Source organism: Magallana gigas, chromosome 4 (assembly GCF_963853765.1).
Source record: "Magallana gigas chromosome 4, xbMagGiga1.1, whole genome shotgun sequence".
NCBI lineage: Eukaryota > Metazoa > Mollusca > Bivalvia > Ostreida > Ostreidae > Magallana > Magallana gigas.
The window spans coordinates 31,860,144-31,881,856 of record NC_088856.1 but is presented as its reverse complement, the minus strand read 5'-3'; the positions used below and the strand labels follow the sequence as shown (position 1 = coordinate 31,881,856).

Genomic DNA, 21,713 nt, shown 5'->3' with positions numbered 1-21,713 from the left:
TTTAGGACTTGAACCCATGATCACAGCAAAGAACATATCACCGCTTGGCTGAAACTCAACCTAGTCTGATTGATAAATACATTAGGTCTTGATTCAGTCCAATTTCCCCCTCTTAATTAACTCAATGGGACAGATTTAAAAAAAAACTTTTGATTTATTGTTAATGTATATACCGGTATATCCAAGGATTTAAGATATTGAAGATGAATAAAAGAAGAAACAGTGCAGGTCGAAATTTTCAATCTTTTTAACCTAGTATTCCCCGATATGCAATTTAAGCTTGATTTTATGTTTTAACAAAACTTTATCTAAGCAGCTAAAAGAGTACTGTATCAGGCCACTAGACATTCTGTATTCAATTAATTGCTAGCAATTTCTACTAATTACTGGTACTAATTAGCATTTACACACAGTTCAGTAACACTAGGGTTCTGGTTATCTGCTATGTGTCAGGGAAGCCATTGATGTTTACACAAAATTTATGAAATGAGTCTGAATTGATTTAAGGAAATTGTGGAATTGCTTGGTATCTCTAAAAGAGCTAAAGGAGGAAGTTAAAATTAAATGTGTATATGGAACAGATATTTTGCCTAGCTTAACTGAACTTTGCATCTTACTTTATATCTAGTACATATTAAAAGATAGCAAAAAGGTCTACTGCTCAAAAAGACGTGATCAGGCAGCTAAATATAGTTATGTAAATTTATGTTATACATGTAATTGTATTATTGATTTCACCCATTGAATAAAGAAGTTAGAACTATAATGAATTAATTCTTCATCTCTAATTATACTATAATACATGTACCGCAGTATCAAAAAAGTGATGCATGTAGAAAGCCAATATGGCATGCATGTTAAAATGGGGTCTTACTGTAACTGATAATATTTAAAAATTTCAAATCTAGCTCTGTGTACCGGTATTTTTATACATAAAAGATACTTTTACAATGTTTAGATGTCAACTTTTAATACTTTCGTAGACTCACTTTAAAACTGTAAATATAAAACTATGAATATATGTATATCTTTAAAACTTTACTGTAGATCTCACTCAGACTGCCTAGCTAGCTGACAAGAAGAATAACTCTTAGTTTTAAAATAAAACTTATTATAAAATATTGTCAAAAAAAAATGAGGCACATTGAGCATTAGTAATTAGTAAATTTCAACTGTAAATGCATCATTCAAATAGATCCTTTGTCGGTTAAGACATTGAAAGATACAAAATGAAGTATCATAAATCTTCATTTTTAATCTATTATTAATAGTACTATATAATCTGGAACCTTGAATACCATATAAGCAGTAAATAATAGCTTGGCTTGATCTCTGTTGACAAACACTTAAACCTGTGATGTTAGAGATCTGTGTGTCAAATATCATAAAAATCTTCATTTAATAGTTGTCATATACATGTACTTACATGTACACAAACACAAGTCTCTTAAATGCTTGATATCAAGAATTCAATCAATTTTTTTTTTATCTATATATTTATATCATTGTGTGGAAATGTTGCTAAATCTCAGTCTAAGATGGGGAGGTTATAATGTGTCAGAGTGAAATCTTTTTTAAATATCTCCACAGGGATAAGTGTACAATAATCTTTTTCTCATCGCTGTTATCCGTGACTTTTCCTGATGTGAAATATTGCACAAAAAATCATGTTGTTTAAAAATGGAAGGAAACAACAGCGATCTGTGTATGAAATGGATGTATTGATTATTATGTTTTGGTTTCGTGAAACCATTTCCTTTATAGTCTGAAAAGTTTATGTATTATATTAATCATATATGCGTACATAATTATGTACATGTAATTGTTCAATGTGCCCAACCAGTGCGGTAAAGGAAGGTGCCAGCAGCATATGACGATGTTCATGGCAAATGACTTCAGGGTTGAATTTCAAAGGAAATGTTGAATATAGATGAACTAGATTTATACAATATGGAAGGATATGTCTGAACTTCTGTGTGCATAGAAAAAGAAAAAAACCCATATCATGTCAAACAAAAAGTCTCGATTTTCACGAAAGTTCCGCAGAAGGACGCTTGGGTCCATAACACCTAAAGCAGGTCAGTTGATATAAATACGAAGCTTTTTTATTGGGAAGAGGTGAGAAGGCAATAAAGTATAAGTGGTAATTCAATTTGTTGGAGTACACAGGGAAATAAAAAATATATACTTGTATGTGTATATGTAAATATTAATATGGAAATGTTTCCTTGAAATGATTAAATAATATACGTTGGATAGAATTGAGTGACTGTATATATGCATGTATTATATACTATGTAAAAAAAAAAATAACCTACAAACTCCAGATCGTGACACTCAAGGAAAATTATTTAATGATTGTCGTAGCGGATTCCTCAGAAATGGATCAGAAACGTTTGCAAATTAACCTTAAAATCTTTGCAAGGAATGTTACTAAAAGTTCACAACATTATTTGTTGTAGGTTAATAACGTGATCTCTATTTATTTATTTTTTATAAACATTGCAATTGAGTGAAGGCTAAACTACAATATGGTACATATTATACAGAAAATCTAGCTCTGATAGATAAACTTTTCAAACATCATTAATTAAAATGGTTGAAAAAAAATACCCTGTAAATTAAGCTTTTTCCTCAATTAAAAAATAGTTTTCTAGATCTTAAAATTTTCATAATTCATAAGCATTTCTATGGGAAAAAAAATCTAATCAAAGCACCAGGCAATCCCCCTTTTTACCTTATTTATTCTTTTTGCCAAAAACTGAAGAAAACATTCAGCATATTCAATCAGTTGATGCTTGCAGTGTTTAACAAATCAAAAGGAGACAATTTGTTAAGGTCTTCCGTTTGCAACGGAAGACCTTGTACTGATTCTGTTGGTAATTCTTTTTATTCTTTTTTTTCTTCTAGACGTTTTTTAAAACTCAAATATCTTGCTTGTTTGTTGTCCTATAAAGTTCAAATTTTCAGAGCTTATTGGTAGTTACAATTTCTCAATATCTAGGGAAAATCGTTGAAATCAACACTTCCGGTACCGAGTTATTCCCCTTTTTCCAAAAAATATAGGCATTCTTGTGCACGCAAAGGCTCTGAAACCGCTCACAGCATGTGTTACAAAGTCACAAATCTTAAAAATAGACAGTTTGAACGTTGTCCTCCGAATTTTGTTTTTACAATTTTCCTCCTTTAAAGTTTCAAAAAATTAATTTGAATTTGTGGTTTAAAAAATGATGATTTTTGGTTGTGTTTTTGTTATGTAACTCTTTAGTTTAAAATTTTCTCTAAACACATATAGAACAAAATATGTGCAAAATATCAAGGGCTTTCATTTGACACCATTGAAAAAGGGCTGGCCCCTTAAATTAGGGGTCTAGAGCCCTTAAAAGTCTTCGCTTATAACTCAAAAATGGTTAATATTTCGCTATAGCTATCGATAGAAAAGTTGTTTATTACTGTGTTATCAATGTCGTTACAAAATTATTTTGTACCGGTAATGCGTAATATGAGTGTAAAAAGCTTGTCTTGTTAACATGTACCTGTATTCATTTGGCAAGTAAGCGAATAGTCTTCATGCGCATAACGTACATAAATTAACAGCTGAAAGTGTACCAGCATATACGGGATGCTTTGATTCATTTGAAAAAGTGTCTAAAAAGTATACGTGTACATGTTTTTCTTAAAGCCTTTTTTTTTTGGAGTCACCTCTGTTTAGGTCTTACAGTGGACAACCGTTAAGAAAAACAAAAACGAGAAAATATAAACGTTCTTTTTCTGAAATATCGTGAGATACATAAACTAGATTTAAAAAAAAATAACTTCCATAAAATAGATTTGAGTCATTTTACTGCAAGCATTTTAATTCGACCAAAATTCTTAGTTGTGTGCGTCATTACGTAACCCATCTCGCCCGCGGCCGAGAAAGTCGATCGCCAAGGTCGCGGCTGGACTACCTAGCGGTCAGCGGTTATCTAATACACAAGAATCGCGTCTGTTTTATGTGATTTTATTTAGCCGCAAACACAAGAATCGTACATATTAAAGCTTACTCTTCTTAATTTGAATTAAACGATAGAGTGTCAATTAAGAAATCGTCGCGGCTGCACTACCTAGAGGTCAGCGGTTTTCTAATAACAAGATATATATATACAAGAACTGTTTCAATTTTCTGTTCTTAAAGTTAATTCACCTTCAATTTATTTAATTAAACATTTGAATGTGAATTGAGAAGCCTTCTAAAAATTGATAAAATCGATATTATTCCAAATCAGAAACATCATCAGACATAAATCAATAGTGAATTTGTAATTCTAAAATGTTCTTAAAAACTATACTAATAATGTTATAGATAAACAACCGAAAACCACAAAGATTAAACCTTAAAATGATGATCACCCCTAGCACATAGCCAAGGAGATCCCGCGCGAGTGGACAAGTGATCCGTGCATGTTTATTGATATTTTGTACGATTCCAACTATTTGTTTAATCGAGATTTTGACCGGTACATGTAAGATTGACTTGTGTTTCAATTTAAGATTTTTTATTTACCCACAAATATTTCCGCTAAATACTACTGAGAGGTTTTATAGATATCGAAGAAAGTAGTTGACGTCTTCAGAAGGTTGCACATAAAATGAGAGAGAGAGAGAGAGAGAGAGAGAGAGAGAGAGAGCTCAAAACTGGAAGCATTATTTAGCTGAATTTAGAAAATGAAACAGTCTCCAAGCGTTCAAGGCAGGATAAAAAAAATCAAATATCAAATTAACACATGCGGTAGAGGCAATTGCAACTTCTCTGGCCTTTCCGGCAAGTTTGGAAAAACACTTCGAATGTATTAACATCACCGGATGTTAGAATTTTATACAAAATGGAGTCTTCCCATTAAAATAAGTATCGGCTAGAAGTCTTGTATGTCGCTTCTGTGTTATATTTTAGTGTATATTGATACATGTACCTTTAATGAAGTATAGCTCACATCTCAGCAAATCATAAAATGTGTTGTAATTATATCAAGTTTTATAAAAAGGGGGGTTGTCATGGACGCCTAGGTAATACATTCGAGGTGTTTTTCCGAGCATGCCAGAAAGGCCCAAGAAGTTGCAATTTTTCGGTAGAGGCTGACACGATAAAAGAATTGTCCAGAATTGAGGGATTTAGTGATTATTTTTAGAATGTTCACAACAAGATTTGTTTAGATTTTATCGGTTTCATGATCACAGTGCAAGGGCTTTATTTTTTTTTCAAAATGTGGCAAAGACCTGTTTTTGGCGACTACTTAACATGTGTACATTTTTCTCCTCAATGTATGTCACTTTCCCACCCGTGTGTTTATTCGGTCAGTCTATGCTAAGTCAATCTGCTCCACGTGCGACCGAAAATCACGTGTCGCACATAGCTCAGAATATTTCCCCCGGGCTGCAGATCAGCAATTGCTAAATAATTGAGTAACATTTGGAAGGATGCTTTCACTGCAGCGTTTAATTGTTAAACAATAAGTGTCTAAATATTCGATGTCAATCAACCTCACATTAAAGGTGCGATATCGTAATCTGAGAATGTGGCTAAAAAAATAACCTGTTGAGCACGCTAAACTTCTATAGTTATGAACAGAATAAAATATATATTATCAGAGACATAAATAACTTAATAAGTTATTTATTTCTCTGGTTTTATAAGTTAACAGTTTTAAGTCAAAGATTAAATAAAAATTGTTCTCAGGATTAGAAGTAATGATATACGACTACATTAAGCAATAAAGTTGGTCAATCGTCATTAAATCATCAGAGTACTGCAAGTGTCGACAGTTTCTTATTTCTTTGAAATAATTGTAGTAGTTCAGTTGACGTGCAGACTATAATATAAAGCGACTTTTCTGCCTCCCAAAAATGTATGCATTTAATTGCGATAGATATGTGTTCTTGGGGATTCTACTTATTGTTATATGCACATTGATAAAAAAAAAGCATTGAAGTTGTGTAGTATGAGGTTGTAATGCAGATTAAGTGACCTAAAACTCAGCTGAATATTTTATTTTTAATCTGGCTTGTCAAAATGGGAGATTGTTAACTTGTAGCTTGTTAACTCTGAAAAAGTCTAGAACAGAAGAAATAAAGTCTTTATAGCTTTCGCAACATCTTCTTTTTTATGTGTACGCGTACATAAAGCTATTTATTTTTTTTTTTAGATTTTTTTTTACTGTATAAAAAGTGTTGTTTTCCCTAACCTTAAATTTAAATCTATAGAAATTCAATATCTACATGAAACATCTCAAAAGCTTTGATAGCTTACCGCTTGGAAATCATTTAGTGATGCAAATTGACAAATGCCCATGAAAAGACATTATTGGAACCCAAGGGGTTTCCGACGATGATGAGAAGAACTCAAATGTGCATAAAAATCATACATTTACATGTATATTTATATATGATATGATAGAAATAATTGAAAAATATAGGTCTTTTTTGTGCCGCACAAAACGGGCGAAAAGGATTTTTATACCCCACGAAAATAAATTGGGGGGGGGGGTGAATAAAAATCACCTTGTCCGTCCGTACGTCGTGTCCGGTCTATATCTTTCTGATGGAGAAACATTGGAAGTGTTCTTACTTCATACAAATATTACTCATTACCTGACAAAACGTCATGACCTAAACCCAAGGTCATTTGGACAAAGTAAAGGTCACTGGCAGGAAAAGTGCAAAATTTATTTCCAGTCCATTTTGGAATTTCTTACTTTACACAAAGATTGCTTATGACCTGAGGGTGTGTAATGATTTGTCCTTAAGTCATTTAAGGAGAAACATTGGGAGTTTCTATTTCATGAAAAGATTCCTGATGACCGATGATGTGTCATGAACTTGACCCAGGGTAAGTTGCGCAAGTTTAAAGTCATATTAAACATGTGTCATATCTTGTATTAATGGAAATGTGTAAAAGCTAAAGTTTGACATAAAGATTACTTGTGACCTGTAAATATACCCTGCCTTGTCTGACTCACAAAAGAAAAAGAACCATCCATTATTCTCTAATAGAGAAATAGGTGAGTAATGACTTCTTTCTTAGCGGGGATATCATTTGTGAGCTTGCTAACAGTACCTTTTAGATGGTCCAGTGGGAGTAATGCCCCCCTTTCTCTCAACTAAAATTTCCCTTAAGTTAACGTTTAGAAAATTGATTTTTGGGTCATTACCCCCACCGCCACACACACACACTTTTATCATAATTACATTAATTATATACATGTACATAAATGATGTACTTTTAAAGTTGTCCTAAACTTGAAGTAAGTTAAACGAAGAAATTGCCTGGTATGAAAATAATACTTTGAAATTGGGTCTCGTTTTCGATTTCTTGAACTTACTATTATCATATTGATAATCCATGCAGTCTCATTAAAACCATTTCCCTTCTCCTTACACTCGCCAGGGTCTGATAGACCTGTATCAATAACAGACTTGACCTCCACATTTGCATACAATCTAAATAAACACCTACTTAGCAAAGATATGCCTTTATCTGTTTTTAAATGAGTGGTGCAATACTCATTCTAGAGGTTACACAGAAAACAGGCATGAATTAATTTTTTTTTGTCTCCATTTGAAAAGTTCCAATCAATTTTCTGAAACTCTAATTGGTAAGAAGAAATGGTCGTGTAAAGATGACCTTTTATCAATACAGGGTCTGTCAGGCTCTGACAAGTGTGAGGAGAAGGAGTTGTTTTAATCAGACTGATGTACAATCCTTCCCGACACGAAGTTGCGACGGAAGACCTACTCGTTGCTTTGCAACGAGCTCGGCTCTAGTTTTATTAAAAATTCTGTGTGTACCTGTAATTATCAGAAAACTTGTAGTGTCTCCCATAGTTAATGTATTGATTAAAAATAAAATGCGAAATACAGAATTTAAGGTCAGTTGGAGAAAAATACTGAGCTGAACAGGTTTCAATCTATGTAAAGTTAATGAATATTATATCATATAACTTTTAAAATCAAAAAGAAATGGTGCCTGCATTCAGGTTCCAGAGTTTGTGATTTTAAATACAATTTTACGTACATGCAGTCAAATACATGTATTCTGGCTGAGATTTGTCACATGTAAATTTGAAGACATTTCTAGTTCTTGAAAAGGGGCACCTAGTGTATCCATATATCCATGTGGGGTTCATTACTATCAAACGCCCACCTATAACAATAGTGGGGATGGGATACTATTGTAAACACTGATGGAGTTAATGTAAACTTGGGGGAAATGATTTAGCTATCTAGATGTAAACATCGTAAATTTCACCTCTCTCAGAGAATGGGCGGAATCATCTTGACCCCTGACCCCTTTCCTGATAAGTTTGTTTCCATCTGTTCCTCTATTAAAAATAGTCTGATTTACATGTATGCTCTGGTATTTAAAGAATCACTGATTGATGCCTGTATATATAAGTATGAGCTATATCAAGTTTGAGTATTTTAACCATGATGTACCGGTATACACATCAAGAGTTATAAATGATGAGTATTTGTTTATTGCCTTCAGAAGGGGGCTATTTTGGTTTTAAATTGATTTTTTATTGACTGACAAAGATGTTGCTAATTTGAGGAAAGTATGAGGGGTTATTTGTAAATAGGAAGCCTAGAATATCTGCCAGACACAAGGATCAAAGTCAAGAATAACCACAGTGTATATATTAAGTGAAATTTTTGGTATCTGAGTGAAATTTCGGAGTTAATTATCCTATCATCTGCTAGCTGGTTATTGACTCAACACTCTCTATTAATAATTTGAGAAAAACCACAAAATTTTATAGAATTTTATGTGAAAAAATCATCACAACTGCTTCTTCCTCTCTTTTTTATTACGCCCGCGCATTCTTATTTTATGAATCAAAAGAACGGAAGAAATATTTCTGTACCAGTTTTTTTTATTTTTGGTGCAATTTGATTTCTCTAAGTGATCGACTTTTAAATATTTAAACTGGCAGTACAATTGCAGAAATAGAGATACGTATACATTTAATAGATTTGAGTTAATAAATAACATGTCTTTCTTTGGTCTTATGACCAAAGGGTTCGATATGTGTGTATATAATCAAAAGAGATATTAATTTAAAGCTTCTACTAAGTATTTTGATTGTGGTGTGTTTAACACTATTTTCTCTATGTTAATATTCACTTGAAAACCAAGCAAACAATTTGTCAGTATTTCATGAGCTGTACATATTTAAAAAACATTTTGACAAATACAAAAGATGACTGTAAACCAACTTTATTCCACGTCTGTTTGCGATTGAGACGAGATAAACTGGTTTGCTGCGTTTAATTTTTCCGACAAAGCCCAATCAACAGTGATGTTGTTAAAAAAAACAATTCTACAAGGACTGGTTCACAGCAAGAAATATTTGCATTGACGAAGGTTTTGTGAACCTTGTGACAAAATTCTCTCACACGAATAAGATTAGATTTACAGTACACATTGGTATAAATTAGGTACTAAGATTATTTAACATAATTTTATGTAAACTATATATTCTCATTCATTGTGTTAAATCTAAACTACAAATGGGTTAATACTACTTTTTGACTTACAGTATCGATCAGACCCAACCTATAAGAAAGTAAACCCCAAGTAAAACCCTGGGTTTACTTTCTGGGTTTACTCTGGGTTTACTTCGGGTTTACTAGAGTGGACCCAGAGTAAACCCAAAGTAAACCCAGAGTGGACACAGAGAGTAAACCCAGTCAGAAGTATACCCCTGAAAACAGACGCTTACTGTGTATTCGGAATATACAAAGGGTAGGAATTACAGGCAGTAGGATGGTAAGATAAAATACTAGTCTGCTTCACACTTCAGTGCATACAGTTGACCTCAAAAGCAATTTCAAAGTAAACCCAAAGTAAACCACAAGTGGACCCAAATTTTTAAAAAGTAAACCCAGAGTAAACCCCAAGTAAACCCAGGGTTTAGTTGGGGTTAATACTCTGGTGTTAGGTTGGGTCTGATTGGTACTGTATGATCATCATCTACTGAAGTACAAATACATGTTAACAGTACATTAGTAGGTCAGGCCTTTTTAATTTGTCTATAAAGTTTTATGGCAGTGAATTGTAAATATATAGTTTCATAAAACAAATGTAAATATTGGCATAGAGATGCAGGCCAGTGAACAGGAAATCAAAAGGATGAGCTTGTTTCCTCAAATTCCTGTTTCCATCAGCTATACATAGTACTTGCTCTATGTTAAATACAATTGTACTAAAAATAGTCACTCTGTCAGATTTTTTAAAATGTGTGAAAACAGCTTGGAACCCAATTTTCCCTATGTTTTTCAGGAAGTATTGCAGTCTGCGTGAGGTTCAACGCCTGAAATTTGTAATGACTGATTCTGGATTTTAAGTCACGACTATACTTATATTATATAGCCTTATAGTCTTTTCAATAAATGTACCATGACATTTTGGGGATGGTATGGTGCGGGCTGGGGGTTGGGGGGGGGGGGGGGGGGTTAGTGGTTGTATTTGTTGAAAAGACATTTTATAGCATAAAAAATAGAGATTATCTACTTGCAGAAGTAAGAAAATTAGGTCAGATCTATCTGAAATGATATTGATATAATTAATGCAGCACTCATTAGAGTCGCATTTACCGGTACTACTTGTGTTGTAATAATCTGAATCTTTAAGGCTAAGATGAAATTTTAGAATGAGGAAATGTTTAATAATTTCTCCATATTTCCCCTTCCTTTTACACTAATGGAGCCAATGTCTTTACACGATTTCTGAAACCAGGCAGTGTAAAGTTACCAAGAATAATGTGTGTAGTCCATGTATGGGCAAACATTTCTTGTTTTTTTTTTTTTGGTCTTTTGAGAGTCATTAATCAGACTGGTATAATTTTATGAAATTCAGTCAGAGCAGTCCTAAGCTAGTTCTTGGAATTTACTTATCCAATTGAAATATCTGTCAGATATATCCTTTTTACTTAACACAATAAAAATGCTTTCTTTGGATTATTGTGTTGACAATGAAGGCAAGCAAGCAAACTCAGCTAGGATAAAAAAATACATAACTCATTACTTGGGCCAATACAGGACTGCAGGGTTATGTAAATTTTTTTCTGCAATAAATATAAGCTATAATCTTTTATTTAGCCTCTATGAACCACTAAAGAATGTATTTAATAGAGAGTATTTACATTTTTCTCTAATTTACTGCTCTAGTTATTTATGTCAAGTGAGTAGTTTTATATAGCAGATCTAGGCTAGTTTGCAAATCTAAGGGTATGCATATTATAAAACAATGAATATATGCCTATTACATTTGGCAAATTACAGTAAAATTTTGATTCAGGTTTTCAAAAATCTTCAATTTTTTCGGCTGATGTTAATCAGCCAACATTGCATACATATTATTGACATACTGACTACTGTGGTTTCATTAATTTTCGTGGGTATCAATGTTCGTGGATTTAATGAAAACCATAGTTTCAAGGATACGTAATTTCGTGGCCAATGATCCTATCAATACAAAACGTTAGTTGAAATTGAACTTCAACGAACATTTAATTTCGTGGATCAACTTAACAACGAAATCCACGAAAATTGGTATTCAACGAATATTGATGAAACCACAGTATTCATCCATTTGATTAAGATTTTAAAGGAGCATGGTCATGATTTTGATCAAAATTTATTTTTCATTTTTCAAAGTTTACAATGCTTTAATAGGGGCATTTGTAATAGTCAACAAAAATTTGAGTGTCAAATGCCAGGTCGTAAGTGAGATACACTGCTGAGCTTACAATTCTTCGTTATGTAAACAAATATACGGTCATTTTTTTGTTTACATTTTTAATGTTGAATAAAATTTCCAGGTTTTGACCTTATAGCAATGACAAACGCTAGCAACTGTTCATTTATGTTAAGCAGACAGAATAAAAAACAGCTTTAAAAAGAATTTTCACAGGAAAATTGAACCAATTTAATGTAATTTACATAACAAAGAATTATAAGCTCTACATCTCGCTTATAACTCAAATAAGTGAGATATAACTTGAAGACTGACGAAATTTTTTTTGTTGATCATTAGAAATGCATTACTTTAGCATTGTAAACAACAGAATAAAAAAAATAGAATTTGACCAAAAACATGACCTAAAGGGGCATGGTCGTAATCATGAACATGCCCCTGTAAGTCATGAAATCACTTTTACAGTGAAAAGTATAACCCTTATTTTCTTAAGAGTAGGTGAAGTTGTTAATTAGAAAATGATTATCATCAGTAATGACCGAGATATCCTGCAGATGACTTATTACAGCCTCTCTATCATTTAACAGAATATCGTGATGGTTTTCCCGTTCCATCCACAACTGATGATTTGAACACCTTTGATCAGGAAGTCTTTGAAAGCTGCACAAAGACAGTCGAAGTTCCCTTGAAACCCAAAAACCATCGAATCGTATCCCTACCCAATCTGAGCCACATCAGGTCAAGGTTGTCCAGCATCCAGCTGACCTCAAAACTTCATCTCCAAGGTAATTAAATTGCCTGTAAATTTCTGTGAAATTGACCTCTGAAACTCAGACTCATTGGACATGTATGACCTCAAAACTTCATATAAAGGTCAACCGACTAAGTATGGTAAGTCCTGTATTTGTTTAGTAAGTAATAAAAAAGAATGGTACTTGACCTCCAGAATTTATGTTCAAGGTCATGGTAACTCTTCAGTCATTGAACTGATAGTAAACCTCAAATATTTATTTATTTCCAATATTTATATTTTCTCAATGCATGAAACTTTATAAGTTAGAATTTATTGACTGCAAACATCTACCCTTGCATGTTTTCACATGTCAAAGAGTTGGTTGTTTTTTCACTCGGGAAAAAAATGCTGTCTTTGGGATATTCACCTTTCTTCATTTGTCCTCAGAATAAGTTCTTTTGACATTGAGAATTGAATTAACTAAGGTACATGTGTAGCTACAAAATCAAATTCTCCTATTTAGTAACCCCAGGAAAATGGCATATTGTGTGTGGAGAAATTTTTTGTTCAGGTTGGCTTCTCAGGTGTACAACAGGTAATTGTCATGGATTTAAATCGTTCTTGGGTGTATATTATGAAAAGTAGCCATAACCGTGATAAAAAAAACCCATTGCAAACAATATTGAGAGTATAGGGGTGTTTAAGCTGAAACTCATATGGCTACATGAATATGCTTATATATAGTCTGCATATGATATGTACTGTAACTAAGAAGAAGTCATTAATTGATTTGGATTAGTTTGTTAGTTATTCATTTATTTTTACATGGTGATATGTTCAGTGTAGTTTGTGTTTTTTATAAGAAACAACAAAATAAGTTTATCGGTACATGAAACAAATTTGAAGCAGAAATTCATTTATTCATTTATCCACTTTGTAATTATACATGCAGATACATGTACATGCAGATGAATTGTAGTACAAATGAACTTGCAATTTATTGTCAATCTCCCTTTAAAGAGATAACCTACCACCTAGAGCTCATACTCTGAGTTGATTGAAATGTGTGTAGATTTTACAGTGCCTTTAATTCTAAAAATACAGTCTGTAATAAATTAATTGTCCTATATGCATAATAAACATGTTATTAAATGGATATTCATGATGTTAAAACGTTAATACATGAACATTAAAAACAAACCAATGTTTAATACATACACAAAATAGAAAGAGACTTAAAATGCTTTTTTTTTTTTTATAAACAATTAATTGAAATTTGTAAACAAGTTGTACAGGATGTATTTTTAGTCTTTGAAGTTTTATTTTATCCTTGCATAGCTTCTAATTGGTATTTTAAAAGCTGGTAAATGGTTTGTAAATGGTTTTCTTGATTGCTGAATTAAATGATCATTTCTGACTTGAAGCCACACGTATATATACCCATTGTAATGATTGATCTCCTTTAAAAAAAAACATTGATGATTATTTTTTATTTTGTTTGGGCATAAATTATGTCATATTTTATTCGAGTCAATTTAAAAATCAAAATACAACAGTTATATTCAAAATTAATAATTCTAGAATTTTGATACAACAAAAATAAGTGTAAACTTTGCATGAAAACTTCAGAAAATATTTCCCTCATTTGGAGCAGAATTTATAATAAAAACTTAATTAACATCCTGTTAGACCAAAATTTTTAACAAAATCCAAATTGCATGAATGTTTATTATTTTTTGTTGTTGTTCATAAACTGTTATTCATTAATTAGTTTTATATCAATTGTATATATGATGCAGTTTTTAACAATAAGGGAAATGAATGGAAAATTAAGCTTAGCTAGTGTATATATATTGATGAGAGACAGAATATCATTGTACAGTACGTATGTCATACATTATGTCCCTGTTATAAGTTCTTTCATATTTGCATTTAATATTATAATATAGAAAAGAGGAAGTTATTGTGATGAATATGATAGATATGTCTCTCTTGATCCATCATTTATTATGAGTTTTAGGGACATAGGTTTAAAGTAGAAATGGAATTGCAATTCAGAGAATATACATTTGGCATCCTAATATTCAAAGCATTTCGAGACCTAGTATTTAGGTTTTCATTTTTGCCTTCACGAATATCAGTTGATTCAAACCCTTGTGAAGTCATCAATTTTTTTTTTACACATTTTGATGATTGAGTGCTTTAGGATATAGAAAAACAACGTGTCGGATGAAAATCACATCCCAACATAAGAGATCCTTACATGTAGTACATTAAACCGACTGTTCAATTACCGGTATTGACAATTGGCATAAATGAGAATTAAAACATGAATGTTTGTGAGAACCTTGATATTTCTTGCTTTTAAATAATTTGTTCTCCTATTTAAGTACAGAAACTGTTATCTAAATATACATTTTCTAGGCTCGGTTGCAAAAAAACATTTTAGTACCGGTAAGTTGCTAAAAAAAAACTGAACAACCTTTTTGACATATTGAAATAAACAACATACAGATCTGATGTATTTTAATAAATTTAGTATCATGTTTCTGTGTTATTTAGTGATGATTTTGTAATATTGATAATTTATTATAGCATAATTGATAACACAAATGCTAATATTGACTGAAACCCCCCCCCCCCCCAAAACAATGGCCATCGTTGGGGGTGAAATTTTTAGTAGAGAGTACATTTTATGTTATCTGAGTATGGTGTAAGTTGTATGTAAATTCTATAAAAAGATAAACCTAGGTGACATCTTCAAAGCACAAAAAGATACATTAGTGGGGGAAAGAGGTCTTTATTTCTTACCTTAAGTATCTCAAGGTATATTTTTTACCTGACTCTTACCTGAGTCATGTTTTCTTCTTGTAATTGTAAAGGTGTATAATTAATTTCAAGTGCTACTTCCCTTTAGATATATGTACAAGTAATCTGTGTACATTTGATAAAGACCATGAAAATATGTCACTTTACCATAGGTTCATATTCTGAACATGCAAACAAATTTCTTGAAAATTTAAACATTGCATGCATTCTTTACCTATATATATATACGTGTGTGTGCTATTTCGGAAGTCTGTCAATGATAGATCTTTTTGGACAAGTGACAACTCGGGCATCAAATTCCAACAGCAAAACCAACAGGTATATAGATATTTTTCCATATATATATAGTGAACAAGGGGGAATATTTTATGGCCCTATATAAGCTTGTCAATAATGAACGCTCTTAATGTCATGTGTACCATGGTGTCTGACTGCATGTAAACACAGGAAGATCATTGTATATTATGAGCTGATAAATACATATATATCTGTGACACTTGTTGGTCCTTGTTGATACATAGTGAAGTACTGGCTGCGGCAAGAGTCGCCAGCTGTTAGGAGGATTTCTGTAATCCCGACAGTCTAATATCCTGGTTATATTGCAGTGTTGTGAGATGAACAGGACAAGTTATATGTAGCTCAAGGGATTTTTTTTTATATACACGTACGTGAGGAATATAATCTACCATACTTTAATTACATTGTAAGTATTTTTTTTTCTTCTTCTTTTTTTTTTTTTTTTTTATAACGAGGAGATTTTGGCCTGTATATAAACTTGTAGATTATGAAACTGTGAGCATGTGGGGTAGGGTTATCTAGTTTGTATACTAGAAAGTTTTACCATGTTGTTGGTTGTTACTTTGTTTTTAAAGCTCAAATGTTACAATGCTGTGCATTATCATGTGATAAACACAGATGCGCAAGTCCACATACTATATGTTTAATCTACATGTAAATGTACATGGACTGATAAAACAATGTTACAAAAGCTACCGTACACTGTGCATTTTACACATACATACCAGGTACATCGTAATAATATGTCTTTGTATGCATTAATCTGCTCATGAGTGCTAACTTTCACAATGAAATCTAGAATTGCATGTGGTATAGCCCTGAGTAATAGAAAAGATTTTCCATATTTAAATGTGTACAATTGTGCCATTATGGATCCGAAAAATAGCAAGAGAAAGACTCTGAGTTAGAGAGATAAGGTACCTGAATCAAAATTGTATAAGCTGTTTAAATTGTCAAAAGAGTTAGGTAAATTGCTGGTTGAACATTTATTAAGTAGATGAATGTTTACCTTATCAGAGTCATTTTTTCAAAGAAATTTTGTAAACAAGGAAGTCATAATCGGCCCAGAATTCATTTGCAACAAAAATGGAAACGAAAACAGACATTGAGATATTAAGGTATATATATCCTTGGAATGTGCAAACATATGATTTTACTTTCTGCAGTATCATGATCATGAGGGTTTTCCCCTTGAGATTGCATAATTTTTGTGTTTGTTCGTTCTTTTTTATCATTAAAACAAATCAATACACGTTTTATATTAATTTTATCCAATTATTTAATATTTCCTTTTCTCCCTATCCATTGGGAACAATGCATGCAAAATCTATGCAACGCTCATATTTACATAGCATTATTCAAGATTGTTTAATTATTTGATTTTGAGAGGATATCATTGCACAACCTGGTGCATTTTTATCCTGGCTTGGGGGGGTAGGCCAATGCAGACATCTGTCCCGATAAATTCCGTGAATTCACTCTTAAGTGATATGCTGCTCATGTCCGCGTACATGGACTTTTAGCTCTCCAACATTTCCAAAGAGGTGCTCACAATTTTACAAGACCTTCCTGGTTTTTAGGATTATTTCAATTAATATAGATATATATCATGAAATATTAAAAGTAAAAAGAAAAATATCTGATTTTGGAAAGGATTTATGTTAATACCAAGAATAAAGCTGATTCATCTGTGATCTGTTCGTGTGGAAATCTTGAAAATGGAGTTAGACGATAGCCGTATGTATTTTTTTGTATATCAACTTTACCTGAATGTAAAAAAAAGCTCTTAACAAACTCGATAAGGAATATGTCTGTCTTTTTCAGTTGTTGTTACATCTATTAGTAAGAATCAAATGTTTCTCATATTTTACTTACAATTAATATTGCTTAAAAGGCCAAATTAGTTTGAAATGTACCCTAATTTAATTGTAACTGATACACTGATTTAAAGCTTTATATTTCTCAACCATCTCTATAATTTTGGAGTTAAAATTTTGACTATAATCATGCAAGTTTTAAGTAAAAAACAAGAATTAATACACATATATATATCGTACGTGTATACAGCAATTTATTGAATAACATTGGGTATATCCTTTAAGTTGATGAATTTTACAAGTAACTTGAATACCAAAAACAATATTCTTGTTTCAGGGAGTAACTAATTGTGTAGTTGAATTAAAATAAGTTGATAACTGCAGAGTGATTTGTTTAGATCACTTAAAAATTTTACCAAACATTTATAAAGATTTAGGTCTGATTTACAGGTGTTAATATATTCTTTTTAAATGGAAAATTTAAAATACCTAATTTCAATTTTTAGTATACAATCTATGATGTTTTCCTAAGGTGGATGTGCCTTAATCGTGTTGATAACTCTAAAAATTTACAACCTTGATAGTACACTTTCTTTTGAATTTAAATTTGACCATCATCGGTTGATTTCAATTGCTAAAGAGCGTGATCAAGGTCAAGTGAAAGACTATCTATGTTCTTTTGGCCAATCTACCAGTGAGAGGAGAGAGAGAGAGAGAGAGAGAGAGAGAGAGAGAGAGAGAGAGAGAGAGAGAGAGAGAGAGGAGAGGAGAGAGAGAGCATTATAGAGAAACAAACACTAGACTGACAGAAAGACAGCCAAATAGAGCAAGATGAGAGGGTCATATTAGATGGATTAGAAGGAAGAGTCTAGTTTGATCGAGAGATCTGAATGAAAGACTAGGGTGTATGAGGAACAAAGATTTGATTGGATTATAAGTTTCAATATTAAAGTTATTAAGTAGTGTTAACCAGTCCCATATTTTACGAAAGTAGGAGAGTGTTTTCCCGATATTTATATTTAAGTAAAGATGGCCACATTATCACCGAGCTTAATTGTTTGGTGTCCTAGCTTATATAAAGGAGGAAGTATGAATTTGAATATCTACTTTGTATCTATAGATAAAGTGTTTGTGTATTCAAACTGCATGCTACACTTGATGTATTATATTTTCAGTTTAAAATTTTGTAAAATGATCCTAAACTGAGGTCATCGTACACTACAGGAGGATGAACTTATAGGTTCAATCTTTCATAATGGCGGAACAATTTGTTTGGGGAAAACATCAGAGCTATAATCTAAAGTCTTCACTTGTTGCAAACACAATATTTTATAATGAAATACTCTTTCAAGTGCATTTTTATACAATATCCTTATAACATTTTTACAGTTTCCCAAACTATAAAGTTGCTTTTATTGCAGAATTTATGTTATTAGTAAGCATATTTTGAGGTCTAAATCGTTCTTTATTGATAAATTTAATATGCAGATCAACCGAGTATTGTATGTTTATAATTTGATCTATTTCCATACCTCCTGAAGACTTTGAGATGAATTCTGATATGTTCATGTTATAGGCCAATAGGGAAGCTGAATTTATATTGAATACAGTACACAGGGAAATATTTGCCCTGTTTTATTTTTGCCCCTTTCGCCCTCATTGTCAGTGGGCGAATTTAAGACTGGGGCAAATTCCAATGTCTCTATTTATCTCTCATTAAACACAACTTTGTCTGGGCGAATTCCAGACAGGGCGGAATTGTTTGCAGATGAAGAGTAGTGAATATAGCACAAGGCTAAAATAACCCTGTATACAGTATCAAAATCTTAAACACTGGGTTCTGATCTATACATCTTTTTAGCTTTATACAACTAAGTATAATGACCACTTAGAGTTTGAGATTTTTAGTCTTCTACCATTTTGCACATGCATAATAAAAGCTGATTCCTTGTTTGTACCATCTTGATCTTTATTAACTGCATGAACAGTACTGTTGGAATTGTTCAGTACTTTAAACTAACAATAAAAAGGCCTTCTGGCTGTGCATTTTCTGTCCTGCTGACACCCCATAAAAGCTAAGCAAATGATCTTTTATCCATGATGATTTAATGGCTTATTCACAGCAACAAATAAAATTAAAATGTTACATCAGTTGTTCCTACTTTGTAGGACTGCTCACGCAATTATATAACTTACTCATCAAGAGATGATTGGTGTTGGAATTTGAGATGCAGATTCACTCACATTTAGCTTGTGACATGAAATCACTTAGTCATTGGGAGGGAAGGGGGGGGGGGTTGATTAGTACAAAAAATGGAAGCTATGATATATGAAGGTCAATGTACCAACACTGAGACCTGTAATTTGATATCTGTCCTCAGATAATGTGAAAATGAGTCATTCGGAGGAAAAAGCATAGTTACTGTATATTTTTAGCCAGTTAATATGTGTTGTTTGAATGAATCTTTGTAAGTGTCACATACATACGGACTGGAATTATTAGAATTCATGGTGGCTCAATTTTTGTGGCATTCTTGATGGGTAGCCTTCCCCCACGAATTTACGTCCTCGACCAAAACAAATTTAGAAACAGTTATCTTTCCTACTGAAACTAAAAACTGACATATCCATGAAATTTCATCCCAAAAAATAAGCTAAAAACCCACAATCACGAAAATTTGACACCCTCGAATTTTAATGATTCTACAGTATGTCTTTGATTTTGGAGTAAGTAGACATTCATTTATCATGATCATCAAAAAGGAACTATAATTATAAAAGCATTATTTGGACTTCCTAATCTGAGTAATCTCCCTATAGAGATGGACAGACATGTAAATTTCATCCAATCAGTATACTTTATACAGGGAAATATTCACCCTCGTTTTATTTTCGCCCCTTTGGCCCTCGTCGTCAGCGGGTGAATTTAAGACTGGGTCAATTCCAATTTTGTCTCAGAATTAATATCTCTCTTTCTTACAAACAAAACTGTCTGGCGAATTCCAGATGGTTCAAAACTGTTTGCAAGTGTATAAGAGCGAAAATTACACAGAATGAAAATAACATTGCATACAGTATAAATTATATATTCTCTTTGCAAACTCCTTAATTTGTGCATGCAGCTGGTATGAATGCATTCAGCAAGGTAAGTTAGAAGTTGATATTGTATTAGAGATTTTTAGGTACTCGACACCCCTAAAATAACCATCCCCCCCCCCCCCCCCCCCCCCAGAAATACATGTACTTGTTGCTTGTACCACCGGTGAATTTATCTTTAAGTTAGTGCTTTTAGTTTAAGAAACCGTATATGTAAGATCATCTTTCCAAGATGTTATTGTGACATTTTTACCCTTTCAAATCCAAACATTTCATAAATACAGACTGAGGAAGGAGATGAATAATTAAAATGCTATGTTACAATACATGTACAAGTATTCAAGGACATAAACAAAAGGGTAGATCTATTAAGATTTTTATTTTGGTTTTAAGTTAATTCCTGTTTCCCTGGTATTTTACATTGGTAGATTCTGTACTGATATTCGAAAACTTCCTTAAATTTGATGCACAGCCTTTGCAAGATGACTAGCCTGTTGTAACAAAATGCCATATACATGGCCCTATGAGATTTCTTTAGTGTAATAACACTAAAAAAATGTTACACTGTCATTTTATCAAGGTATCCTGAGTGAAAGGAGGAAAATAAGTCATTTCAGACAAGTTCTTTTAAGAACACAACAGTTAACCAACTATAGCTGCCAAATAAATAATTTTGCATATAAAACTGTCAAAAAATCCGGCAATAAATAACCTAATAGTATAATTGGCCCAGCTATAATCGTTAATGTTCATTATGTAAACTCGTAAAGGGAAGTGTATATTGGTTGTGTTCGATGGTACTGGTACGTGTATGTGTAACATGCTTACAGCCATTCATAAGATATATCATTAATATACCGGCTACCAGTTGACCACAGACAAAAGACATGCATACCTACGTGTTAATGGTCTTGTTTTACGACTGCCGAGGAGGGACTTGTATTAAGTAGAATGACAGGATGTATGTTACTCAGCCAGCTAGGGTCAGGGGCTTTTATAGTGTACGGGCTTGGATCTACTGTAAACAATTAAGTGTCTTCTTTATTTACTATGTATTTTTTTTTTTAAGTAGTTGGGATAATCAGCTCTTCCTAGAAAGAGTCATATTACCTTTGACCCCCCGATTAACCTCATTGATCAGCTCTTTCTCTGACAGTAACTTCCTTTGAATTAAATTTTTCTCGAATTAATGTTATGTTACCCATCT

At 32.4% G+C, this 21,713-nt stretch overlaps 1 protein-coding gene across 6 annotated transcripts in view; it reads left to right on the top strand.

The window, feature by feature from the left end:
• The window catches only part of LOC105321647 (FYVE, RhoGEF and PH domain-containing protein 2), a 57,010-nt gene that overhangs the window by 12,931 nt on the left and 22,366 nt on the right, over positions 1 to 21,713 (top strand). For 3 of the 6 annotated variants that reach the window (XM_066082101.1, XM_066082100.1, XM_066082102.1), the window contains exon 3: positions 12,322 to 12,519. In XM_066082101.1, the coding sequence (XP_065938173.1) occupies positions 12,322 to 12,519 (198 nt within the window). Of the gene's footprint in view, positions 1 to 1,756; positions 2,079 to 12,321; positions 12,520 to 15,789; positions 16,000 to 17,200; positions 17,331 to 21,713 lie in introns of those variants that run through there. The other 3 variants (XM_066082104.1, XM_066082107.1, XM_066082105.1) reach the window with 3 other exon arrangements.